Genomic DNA, 12,706 nt, shown 5'->3' on the forward strand with positions numbered 1-12,706 from the left:
TCTCACACTCACACTCACACTCTCACACTCTCACACTCTCACACTCACACTCTCACACTCTCACACTCACACTCTCACACTCTCACTCTCTCTCTCTCTCTCTCACACACACACTCTCACACTCTCACACTCTCTCTCTCTCTCTCTTATATCTCCTGGATTTGACTTCCAAAAGGGGGTGAGTTAAAATTTTTGTCTTTTTCATTGTTGGGGAAACTGTTTAAAAACGGTGTTGAGATCGCGACTTTTGCTTGGCTGTAAAGCTGCATTCTCACTCAACAGCAATGTAGTATTTTATCACACGTTGGAAAAGCTAGTTACTAGAAAAGCTACACAATTTTTTTAGTTAGTTCCTCATAAAAAAACTTTTTTTTGTTAAGCATCGTTATGTTTCAGGTGATTAGTACTGATCATTGTAAATGTTTGCCAGCGTGGTGAGAAGCTCGTCAGCGATGTACATGACGTTAGAGTTCTGGACCGCCGATTCCCTGTGGCTCCTCGCAAGGTTACCGACTTTCCACAGTTTCCACCCTCGTACCCAGGTGCGACACAGACCAAAGAGCAAAGCTCAACCCCGATCATGCATTTCAAAGGCTTATTTTCAGAAGGATTATGAAAGATAGCTTTTTAGCTCCTTCACCCCCCAAAAACAAGCTCAAATCCTTTTATTTGTCCCCCCTGTGCGCTTAAGAGCTTTGAGCCGGTGTTTGTGGTCCCTGCCTGGGCCGGAGTTCTCACACTGTCCCGTGTCGGACCACCTTCTAAGAACCTCTAAGCCCTTCGCCTTCCCCGCGCCGACAAGATACAACGGTGGCCATTGAAGTGCGGGAGAGATTAGGCCTCACCTCAAAGACTTCAACCACTTAAAGATAATCTGAAAGTAATAGAGCAGGCTGGGATTAATTGGAGAACAATTGCCACCGTGTCCCCAGGAAGGGGGTAAGTCTGACCCCCATGTGGCTTTGATGCACCCCTTCCTGAACCGGGACGGCGTGCCAAGCAAGCCACCTCTCTTCTCGGTTGGTACAGTGTGACTGTGCTTGCCAGATGATGGTTTAAGAGGCGTTTTACCTGTAAAAAAAATCAGAAGTTGAAAAAAACTCAAAAACTTCAGGCAACCATCATCAGGAGTTTTTAAGTTTACTCAATTTGTGGAAAAATCATTGTATCAGTTTAACAATTTAAAGTTTCATCAAACGCAATATGTGACCCTGGACCACAAAACCAGTCTTAAGTCGCTGGGGTATATTTGTAGCAATAGCCAAAAATATATTGTATGGGTCAAAATTATTGATTTTTCTTTTATGCCAAAAATCATTAGGATATTAAGGAAAGATCATGTTCCATGAAGATATTTTGTAAATTTCCTACCGTAAATATATTAAAACTTAATTTTTGATTAGTAATATGCATTGCTAAGAAATTCATTTGAACAACTTTAAAGGCGATTTTCTCAATATTTAGAGTTTTTTGCACTCTCAGATTCCAGATTTTCAAATAGTTTTATCTCGGCCAAATATTGTCCTATCCTAACAAACCATACATCAATGTTAAGCTTATTTATTCAGCTTTCAGATGATGTATAAATCTCAATTTCGAAAAATGTACCCTTATGACTAGTTTTGTGGTCCAAGGGTCACATATATGTTCTATGAACTCAAAATTAATGTTTTCAATTGTAGATCATTATTCAGTCAGCTTGCATTTGAAATTAATGTAAGTATTAGTGGTGTAGAGTTGTCTTAGTTTATCTAACTTGTGTATCAGTTTGTTGAGCAATCTAAAAATACAGATAAATATGAGAATATAGAATAATAATTACTTCAATACACCAAAGAAAGTTGTGTATATGTGCTGAAATGGAAAAAAATCTTACTGAAAAGAATCACTCTAATGGTGACTTGAAACATACATTTAATGACAAAATACTATCAAAAACACTACATAGAGCTAAAACATCTGATATTTCTGAATGACAAATATTTGTTATTATAACTCCCTGTGCTTTGACTAAAAATACAAATTATTCAAGTGCATAAACGCTGATCAAACTGAGCATGCCCAGTATTTTCTCAGTTGGACCCTCACCACTAAACTTGACATTGTAAGTTCTCAAACTAAATGAACAAAAAATGGACTTTAATATTATATGTAATGTCAGCTTTTCCAACCTTTAAAGTAGAGTTTGTCTGACAAAACAAAAGTTGGATCTTAAGGATGCTCATTTTTTGCTGTCCTGGATCTTTTCTGCCACTTCTATTGTTTAAGTCTTAAGTTTAAGTAGTTAAGCTTCGCCTTCAGCCTCTCAGTCGCTAAAGTTACACATCACCCTGATCCCATAACTCGACACGATCTCTGTTTTCCTTTCACACGTTGGAAGCTCCTTTGGGGGAAAATTCCAATTGAAGCTCTCACAGTGAAGCCCATAAATAAACAGTCAAGATCTCAGATGCAACGTAAACACTCTTTGCTTTGAGCCACTCGAGCAGGACCGCTCGCTTTCTGGCCGCAAACGAGATAAAGGCCCTGATGCACTTCAAGAGAAATCAAAGATTAACAGGGTGTGACGTCATTTTGAACAAAATCGAACCAAAACAGCATTTGTTTGGAGTCCCACACATAACGTGGATACACTCTAAAAAATGCTGGGTTAAATACAACCCAGCGCTGGGTAAAATATGGACAAACCCAGCGATTGGGTTGTTTTGACCCAGCGGTTGGGTTACTTAACCAGAAGGTTAGGTTAAACATTTAACCCAACTGTTGGTTGAAAACAACCCAGTGCTGGGTTTGTCCAAATTTTACCCAGTGCTGGTTTGTATTTAACCCAGCATTTTTAAGGGTGTATTAAGAATTTGTTCCCTTGTTTTAGTAAACTGTGGCCATGTTGTTCTAATTAATTACCTTGATTTGAATGAATTAAAACTAGGGAACGGATTAGTTCAACATGGCGATTATTTGCTAACAGGGTTTCTGTGGGTCTTAATTCACCCTTCCACAAAATTAAGGCCTTAAAAGGTCTTAAATCCGAGTGGAAAATATTACATTCATAGTCATGGCATGTTGCATACCCTGCAAAAAAAGTATATTTTGCACAGTATTTTTATTTTGTTTTCCAATACAAACATCTAAACATCTTGTTTTCTGAGAAATTAAACAAAATTATGTGAGTTTATGCTTAAAACAAGAACAAATATCTGTCAGTGAGGAATGAAAACTTGTTTTCACTTTAAAGTTGAATTTTCTGAGCCCATAGACAGATCTTATTTTAATCATAAACTCTTTTTTGGTCTTTTTGGTTCTCAAGTAAATGTATTTTGATTCAGGAATCTTTAGGCTTTTGCATTCGAAAACAAGAATACAGATGAACAACTTTTTTGTTGTTGTTGTCCCCCCCCACCCCCCACCCCCACTGTGTTTAGAAGGTAATAAATACATATTATTTATTAATAAATAAATATTTATTTATTTAGTAAAATTAATTAAAAGGTTATTGAGATCTGTTGGAAGTTGTTGTTTTTTTTCAAACTTTGAAGCATTAATAAAAGACATTTACGTTTAGAAAACATATTGACGTATTGTGTTCCGTTAAATGTATTCCTTTACATTTTCTTTACCTGGTCGTAAAAAGTAACATTTACCGTCATAAAACCTGCCAACTCTAACTAAAATGAGGGAACATATTCTACAATATTGATGATAGACAATGGACCTTTTTTTGCCCGTAAAAATCTGCTGAAATATTTCTAATATGGCCGCGCCTAAATAATTTTTGATACCATTATTCTCAGGTATTTTTACTTTCTTATTACCGTAACCTAAGCAAATAATAAAACAAACTTTGCTGTACATCAGTAACCATCATCAGCTTCAGGTTCTTGCACAGCTATTCCAGAGTGGAAACTTTTTTTTTTTTTACAAAAATATGAAGCAGCATTGTTAATAATAACAAACTGTCCTTGAGCAGCAAATCAGCATATTAGAATGATTTCTGAAACAAACTTTGCCGTACATCAGGTGTAAATGTAAATCCACCTGTGTGCTCATCTCTTTCTCCTTCTCTTCTTCTCCACCATGTCATCCTCTCCCGATGTATCCCGGACTTCCTCCTTCCTCCGCCCAGTTTGTGAGTACATCATTTGTCCATCGCTCTTCTTTAAAAGCCGCAGTGAATATGTCTCTGTTGTGCCCCAGTGGTAGTCGTCACAAAGGTGCTATTTGGTTAGTGAGAGTTGAGGGTTCCCCGCCAGGCCAAAACAGGAACCTGAGGAACAAGGGTAGGAGACGTCACATCCTGTTGGCCGTCGTCCATCTTGCCGAGCCTCCATGAGGCCTGTCGCGCTGTCAGTCAAGCATGTGTGCCGGCCAATCCATCTCAAGGGTGCGACAGCCCAAACAATAGAGCGGCTGATAGGGAAACCAGACTTCATCTATCACAATATGTCCCACGGGCAGGACTGGAAACACCTACAGGAGACAGGACCCTCCCGTAGTACAGAACACATGCTTAAGAATACACAATAGTGGAGATATGGTGCGTATTGTGTACAGACGAAATAGTATGCAGTATGCGTACATAGATTTCTCACATGCATTGTTGTCATGTGACTTTAGACAGTGAGTTGGGTCTAGTTATTAAAAACTATTGAAAAGTGTAATTTTGCATTTTTAATGCCATTTTGTGTAAAAATGGGTTGAGTTACTGAAATCGTAGCTTATAGATACTGCTTCAGGTTCTTACACTTACATTCATTTTTTTTTTTACAAAAATATGAAGCAGCGCAACTGTTTTAAACATTGATAATAATCAGAAATGTTTCTTGAGCAGCAAACCAGCATATTAGAATGATTTCTGAAGGATCATGTGACACTGAATGTAAAATTCAGCTTTGATCACAGCAATAAATTAAATTTAAAAATATATTAAAATAGAAAACCGTTATTTTAAATTGTAATATTTCTAAACATTACTGGTTTTTTTACTGTATTTATGATCGAACAAATGCAGCCTTTGTAAAGCATAAATCACTTTTTTTTTAAAATCATTACCAAAATCTTACCAATACCAACATTTTGCACAGTAGCAGTAATGAACTCACTTCAAGCCCATTGCACTGTGGGATACAATATTTGGAGTGGTATGCTATTAGGAACCATAGCCACTAAAAGCATTTCAGTATGACAAATTGTTGTCACATGACCTCATTTTGTTTACTTCCAGAAGTTGTTTTATGTTTTTAGAGTAGTTTTGTGTAGAAATATCTTAAATCTAGGCAGTTCGAATTAGTATTTGACAAATTGGTGTAAAAATCAAAATATTATCAGCTGATATAGCATGGAGTAGTGATTTACTTTTGACACATTTATTTGGTATTTTTCACAATGCATTAAAATGAGTGAAACAGAAATTTAAAGTTAAATAATGTAGACCAGAACTGTATTTTGTTCTTTGCTATATATACATTTCTTTACAAAACAAAAAAAATCCATTCCATTCATTCATTCATTCATTTTGTTTTTACTCTTTCAGTTTTGTGAAGAGTTTTGAGAGGTTTGGTTTAACGTTCGGGAAACAGAAAAATTAACTTAAAGGGATAGTTCACCCAAAAATGAAAATGACCTTGTGATTTACTCACTCTCAAGCTACCCTAGGTGTATATGACTTTCTTCTTTCAGACGAATACAATCAGAGTTATATTAAAAAATGTCCTGGCTCTTTCAAGCTTTATAATGGCAGTGAATGGGTGTTTCGATTTGAAAGTCCAATAAAGTGCATCCATCCATAATAAAAAGTGCTCCACACGGCTCCGGGGGGTTATTAAAGGCCTTCTGAAGCAAAGCGATGCATTTGTGAAAGAAAAATATCCGGTGAGAAAAACCGGTAAGAATATGCTAGTCTCTAAGGGGTGTAACGGTACATGTTTTCATACCGAACGGTTCACGGGGTAAATTCCAAATGGAAGTGATCTTCCCTATGCCCCATCACTTCCATTTGGAATTTACCCCGTGAACCGTTCGATACGAAAACACGTACTGTTACACCCCTACTGGTTTCACAAGATCCAAATTTTGTTTACAGCAAAGGAAAACCAGTCTCCTCTTGGTTTATATTGAAATCATCCAACATTTTTCTTTACAAATCCTCCTTTTGTACTTTTAATTAACCGGGTGTTTTGTTTCGCTCTTTCCTCTACGCTTCTGCATTCGTCACATTTTTCTTTCACAAATGCATCGGTTCGCTTCAAAAGGCATTTATCTGCTGTATGGAGCAGTTTTTATGATGGATGGATGCACTTTATTGGGATCTAAACACCCATTCACTGCCATTATAAAGCTTGGAAGAGCCTGGACATTTTTTTTTAATATAACTCTGATTGTATTCGTCTGAAAGAAGAAAGTCCTATACACTTAGGATGGCTTTTAGGTGAGTAAATCATGGGGTAATTTTCATTTTTGGGTGAATTATACCTTTAAACAGTGTCAGGTAAACTTTCCAGAAATAGAAAATTAAGCGTTAAGTAATGTAGGTCAGAAATGGATTTTATTCAATTTGAGATGATAGTATTTTAAAAAAAATTTCCTCACCCACATGACCCTTCTTGAAAGAAAAACATATCAAATGTGGAGAAAAGTTATTTGATCTTTTTTTTCCCTCCACAATAACGTTCACAGAAACTTAAGCACAGTACAAGCACATAAAGTGGCTGATTTTGATCCAGTGTCATCTTGAAGAATCCACCTCACATCATCGTCCTGATAAAGGAGGCGTGTCGCTCAGGCTGAGGTCAATAGCTTCCCATCTTCTCCATTCGTTGTGTTTGAGAGCGCCGGGCGTTTGAAGCTCCAGCGTCCGTGTGCATGTGTGCGGTGCGCGGCCCCTTCTCCTCCTGACAGGCCTTGTCAACAGCCTGATGCCTGGGTGGGTCCTCCATCAGAGGGTCATACCAACATCATCAATCTTGCACCCCGTGACAGGCCTGTGCTCCCCCCGCAGTGGGCACACTGGTTTGTTGTTTTGTAATTAGACCGCCATTAGATGGCAGGAAACCGTCCCCTCCACACCCTCTGTGCACAGCTGGGGCCCGCTGGCAGCCTATGGGAGGCATGGGCCACTCCACCGCGTGCCGTTAAGGAGGTGGGGATCTACCTAGTGGGAGAGAATGAACATGCGGAGTGTAAATGATGTATTACAAGATGAATCAGATGGCTTGACGATTGTGTACTAGCTCAAACAGTAATATATGTAAAATATATTTTGTATTTAATTTCGTCTAATTGAATTTAATACCATATATTTATATTTATATGTGTGTGTTACGTACATATTACAGAAATGAAAATTATTAAATAGGCTTAAGTGTCATGAATATAAAGTTACAGAGCAAAAAATCTGACAAATTTTACTTTATGTAAAATAGTTGTTAATGTAAAATATAGTTTGTATTAAATTGAATTAAATATTTTTGTTTAATTTAATACAAAATATGTCTATTTGTGTGTGTGTGTGTGTGTGTGTGTGTGTGTTACAGCAGTGACAATTATTAAATAGGCTTAATTGTCATGAAAATAATGTCAATAGTGTGCAAAAACTCTACTTACTACATGCAAAATATTTGTAAATGTAAAATATATTATATATTTAATTAAATTACATATTTTTATATAATTTGATTTAATTTAAAAAATAAAATGTATATATATATTTTTTTTTGATTCTTTCGATTATGGGATGAAATATGACCTGGACATGCTCTTGACACTTTTTGAGATATTCAGTCTTTTGTTCTTACAGGGATACACACCGTTACACATCGCAGCACTGCACGGCCATCGACATATATTTGACCTGCTGGTCAGGACATACGGTAAGCATTCATACCTCAGAATGATTTGTTTTGTTTTGTTTTGCTTTGCTTTATTTATTTATTTTTATTATTATTTATTATTTTTATTATTATTATTATTTTTAATCTAAGCATGTAACTCAAATTAACAGAGCAAAAATAAACAAAATATCATGACATATTCCGAAATTAAATAAGACAAATATGAAAGCAGTGACACTTGAGTTGCTTAATTTAATATTGCTGAAATATAAACATGTTCACAGGAGCGAAGGACAATCTGCGGGACTACAGCGGCCACTTAGCATATCATTACCTCAATTTACGAGAGACACAATTAGAAGACCATGAACTATGTGAGTCAATCTCCGTTCTTCTTTTTTTGTGCAAAAATGCAATGCAGCTGGGTGTTTGACGTGTGGCACATGTGGCACTGAGGATGTTTTCCACATTAGCGCAGGCCAGGCATGTGGTTTCTCTGAATCCACGGGGTGCCTCGTGGATCAGTTTTGGACTGTTTGTCTTCACCCTATTTGTCCTTCCAGCATGTTGTTTCATGCACAGTGTGGTCTTCTTCTTAACACTGCTTCGATGTTTGTTCTCCAAGCTGAAGTCAGCGAGTGCCACAGCTTGACCCAGGCCGGCGAGCGCAGGAACAGGAAGATCACCTCATTATTTCACTCCATGAAGAAGTGGGGTTCAGCGGAGGACCTGGCGCCCGTGCCGGAGGAGAGGACTGTTGCTCATCAGCTCATGCTGCCTGCGTTTAGACCCAGAAAGTTCTCACGGTAGACTGTGTGAAGTCTCGCTTTAGTGCCGCTTGAGTAGTGTACAGATGAAAACACACTTTGCTGCTTTATTCGCACAAATAGTATGATGTAGTTGTATTCACATTTAAGTAGCTTTTTAGCTTTATTAGCATTTGTAGTATTATGCCACAGCTGTGTGTGATATTCTATAAATGTAATGTCTTATTTTCTCTGCTAAAGGTTTACATTTTTCATTAAGCAATGAAAAGGTGCATTTTAAATGACCTGTTCATCTTATGATCCCACAGTTTTGGAGAACTATGTTGTCTGTATGTTAATGCTAAAGTTATGTCTTGAATAGAGACCAACTTCAGCTTTTATTTGCCTTATTTTCACCTTGCCAAACTTAAAAGTCAGAATCACAGTTTATGGTTCTTCTGTGAGAATGTTTTTCATCCTTAAAGACAACAAAATCAAAAAATACCTTATTTGCCAGTTTTAAAATATTTGATGTACTCTTATTTTATAATATACTCATCTAGTGTAGTATAGTATATTTAATTTTGTATATGTAATATATTACATATAATTATAAAAATATAGATAATAGATAGATAATATTTAACTTTTTGCATAGATAGATAGATAGATAGATACCATATAAATGAACAATGTAAGTATAAATATAAATATTTTTTTCAGCTAGCTAAATAAATCTGCTCCTGAAATAACTTTTTTTATGATGTCATGACAAAGGCTCTGTGCACCGGGAAAAATAATATCAGCCAATAATATCCCAAACAAGAGTTTTATGATCAAATTCCAATTAAAAAATGAGTCACACACTTTGAAATATTGAAATATATTTTTATGGAATTTAAATGCTTTGCGAGAGCCTTTTCTTTTATTCTTTTCTGCTGCTAATGTCTTGCCCATTTTTTTTTTATTAAAATAAATGTCTTTTGCATTCCAAAGGATGATGTTGAGTAAATCTTCTAGTTTGTGCCTTATGCTGGAAATCTGAGGGTCTTTCCTGTTACCTGAGTGTTTATTTTCATAATGTAATTTATGTTCCCTTATATAAAACAAAAAATAAATTGTACTGTGTGTAATGTGTGCTTTTTTCCCTCTAATTGTTAAGATCATTTTTTTGTCATAAAGTGTTGCGCCCCAATCTCCCACCTTTCCTCCGGGCCCTTGCGCTAATCTAGCGTGTGGCTCTTTCATCGCTCTCCTGGATCACCCTAACAAGATTACACCCTATCAGATCTTCCACCTCAGTCACTGTCCCCCGGCTCGCACCTTCCTAGCGAAGCTCCTGGGTTCTTTTCTCCTCTCCTTCTTTGATGCCCATCGGTCGCTCGGCTTTGAGCTCCCCAGATGGAGCAAATATGGGCCCTCCGTAAGGTCCTGAGCCCTTAATTCCAGCTTAGTCGCAAAAGGCCAGCGCTTGCTTTCGGGTTTTGGGTATCACAGGAGAAGACAGGCATCATTTCTGAAGGGCATGGGGGTGTTTGAAGGATAAGAGGGCCTTGCTGTAATAGATACTTATCTGACTGACCCGCAGCCCTCAAACACGATGCTCCTCTGAAGAGATTAGGACCCAGGGAGGGCACATTAGCTCTAATCCCGTGCTTTGAGGGCTCTGCCCCACCCTGCGCTCCACTTATTCTTGCCCCTTCTGTTGCAGGGGGATACCTTGTATCTGGCCCATGTGTAAGGGGAGCCTGTGGCTACACAGGACGGGGGTCGGAGGGTGTGTGCGTCTCTGCGTTTGCGGGGGGGAGCCGCTGAAAAGCCCGGAGAGGCCTCCACTGCTGTGTAACTGATTCTCGGTTCTCTGAAGAGATTAGGCGCTACATTGTTGGTTTGGTTGCTCATTTCCATCTGAGGGCCGCTACCCTGCGGTTAGGGGCCGCCGTTGTGCCGGGGAGGGGGAACTGAAACCAGCGGCTCAAGGCCTCCAGCTTCCTTGTAGTCTTTGTTTTACAAATGACCCAAAATGTAGATGTCATGTCACAGATGCCTTACAAGCACACCAGGTATTGATTGTGAGGAGAAAACTGCATTTAAGCTCTTCATGCAAGTCTCGATGCTGGCTGTTATTTTCTGAGTTTCTGATCACAAATGATCAATGATGTCTTAACTATCCATCAGTTACCATTTTGTCTATCCACCTGACTGTCTATATATCTATCTAATAAATTTTTAATCTATCTATCTATCTCTCTGTCCTTTTCTCTGCCTGTCTATCTATCTATCCCCACGCACCACTGAACTCTGACGGACTCTCCCACTCCCCCCTCCCAAATACACACACACAGTCACTTTAAATCAGTCTAAATAAGCTCTTTTTGCACTACAAATCATTATATCTGCACTGTTGTTTACTTCACTGGTTTGCACTCTATCTGCCGTGTGCTGCTTTATATATATATTTTTTTATATGTTGCTCATTTCCATCTGAGGGCCGCTACCCTGCGGTTAGGGGCCGCCGTTGTGCCGGGGAGGGGGAACTGAAACCAGCGGCTCAAGGCCTCCAGCTTCCTTGTAGTCTTTGTTTTACAAATGACCCAAAATGTAGATGTCATGTCACAGATGCCTTACAAGCACACCAGGTATTGATTGTGAGGAGAAAACTGCATTTAAGCTCTTCATGCAAGTCTCGATGCTGGCTGTTATTTTCTGAGTTTCTGATCACAAATGATCAATGATGTCTTAACTATCCATCAGTTACCATTTTGTCTATCCACCTGACTGTCTATATATCTATCTAATAAATTTTTAATCTATCTATCTATCTCTCTGTCCTTTTCTCTGCCTGTCTATCTATCTATCCCCACGCACCACTGAACTCTGACGGACTCTCCCACTCCCCCCTCCCAAATACACACACACAGTCACTTTAAATCAGTCTAAATAAGCTCTTTTTGCACTACAAATCATTATATCTGCACTGTTGTTTACTTCACTGGTTTGCACTCTATCTGCCATGTGCTGCTTTATATATATTTTTTTATATATTTTTTTACATTTTACCTTATTTGTATATTTGTATAGTTGTATTTTATACTTAATCTGTATATCTGTATTTATGTTCTACTGTTAGTGTTATCTGTATGCACCAAGGGTCTGAGAGTAACGCAATTTCAATTCTCTGTGTGTATGTGCTGTACATGTGGAAGAATTGACAATAAAGCAGACTTGAACTTGAACTATCCATCTATCTATCATTGTCTGTCTGTCAAATGCATTATCTATCTATATCAAATGCATATCTATCTATCTATATATCTATCAAATGCATATCTGTCTTTCAAATGCATATCTATCTATCTATCTATCTATCTATCTAATGCATTATCTATCTATATCTAATGCATTATCTATCTATATATCTATCAAATGCATATCTATCTATCTAATGCATTATCTATCTATCTGTCTATCAAATGCATATCTATCTGTCTTTCAAATGCATATCTATCTATATCGCATATCTATCAAATGCATATCTATCTGTCTATCAAATGCATATCTATCTATCTATCTATCTAATGCATTATCTATCTATATATCTATCAAATGCATATCTATCTATCTATCTATCTATCTAATGCATTATCTATCTATATATCTGTCTATCTATCTATCTAATGCATTATCTATCTATCTGTATCTATCAAATGCATATCTATCTATCAAATGCATATCTATCGCATATCTTTCTATCAAATGCATATCTATCTATCTAATGCATTATCTATATATCTATCTAATGCATTATCTATCTATCTGTCTATCAAATGCATATCTATCTATCTATCAAATGCATATCTATCTATCAAATGCATATCTATCTATCGCATATATATCTATCTATCAAATGCATATCTATCTATCTATCTATCAAATGCATATCTATCTCTATCTATCAAATGCATATCTATCTGTCTATCTGTCAATCAAATGCATATCTATCTTATCATCTATCTATCAAATGCATATCTATCTATCTATCAAATGCATATCTATCTATCTATCTGTCTATCAAATGCATATCTATTCTGTCTGTCTGTCTAATACATTTTAGATTTGTCTATACATATATTT

The 12,706-nt window shown here is 37.2% G+C and overlaps 2 protein-coding genes across 2 annotated transcripts in view; both read left to right on the forward strand.

Moving 5' to 3' along the window:
* Positions 1-4,583, forward strand: part of LOC107664119 (ankyrin repeat domain-containing protein SOWAHC-like) — a 27,540-nt gene extending 22,957 nt beyond the window's left edge. Inside the window, exons 10-11 of the mRNA XM_016454576.1 lie at positions 176-178; positions 4,124-4,583. Coding sequence (XP_016310062.1) covers positions 176-178; positions 4,124-4,330 — 210 coding nt within the window. The 3' untranslated portion in view covers positions 4,331-4,583. The remainder of the gene's footprint in view (positions 1-175; positions 179-4,123) is intronic.
* A 3,145-nt stretch (positions 4,584-7,728) lies between these two features.
* LOC107664236 (ankyrin repeat domain-containing protein SOWAHD-like) lies at positions 7,729-9,082 on the forward strand. The gene is made up of 3 exons (XM_016454748.1): positions 7,729-7,865; positions 8,111-8,200; positions 8,452-9,082. Exons 1-3 carry the CDS (start codon positions 7,730-7,732, stop codon positions 8,634-8,636), a joined length of 411 nt encoding a protein of 136 aa, XP_016310234.1. The 5' UTR covers position 7,729; the 3' UTR covers positions 8,637-9,082.
* The last annotated feature ends 3,624 nt before the right edge of the window (positions 9,083-12,706 follow it).

The sequence above is a fragment of the Sinocyclocheilus anshuiensis genome, unplaced genomic scaffold, assembly GCF_001515605.1.
Source record: "Sinocyclocheilus anshuiensis isolate Anshui unplaced genomic scaffold, SAMN03320099.WGS_v1.1 scaffold67, whole genome shotgun sequence".
NCBI classification, from domain to species: Eukaryota; Metazoa; Chordata; class Actinopteri; order Cypriniformes; family Cyprinidae; genus Sinocyclocheilus; species Sinocyclocheilus anshuiensis.

Excerpts from the sequence above, each read along its gene's own strand:
- LOC107664236 (XM_016454748.1), top strand. The coding sequence starts at position 7,730 with ATGAAATATGACCTGGACATGCTCTTGACACTTTTTGAGATATTCAGT. Across the intron at positions 7,866-8,110 it reads CCTGCTGGTCAGGACATACG|GAGCGAAGGACAATCTGCGG; the intron begins GTAAGCATTCAT and ends ACATGTTCACAG. Across the intron at positions 8,201-8,451 it reads ATTAGAAGACCATGAACTAT|CTGAAGTCAGCGAGTGCCAC; the intron begins GTGAGTCAATCT and ends TTGTTCTCCAAG.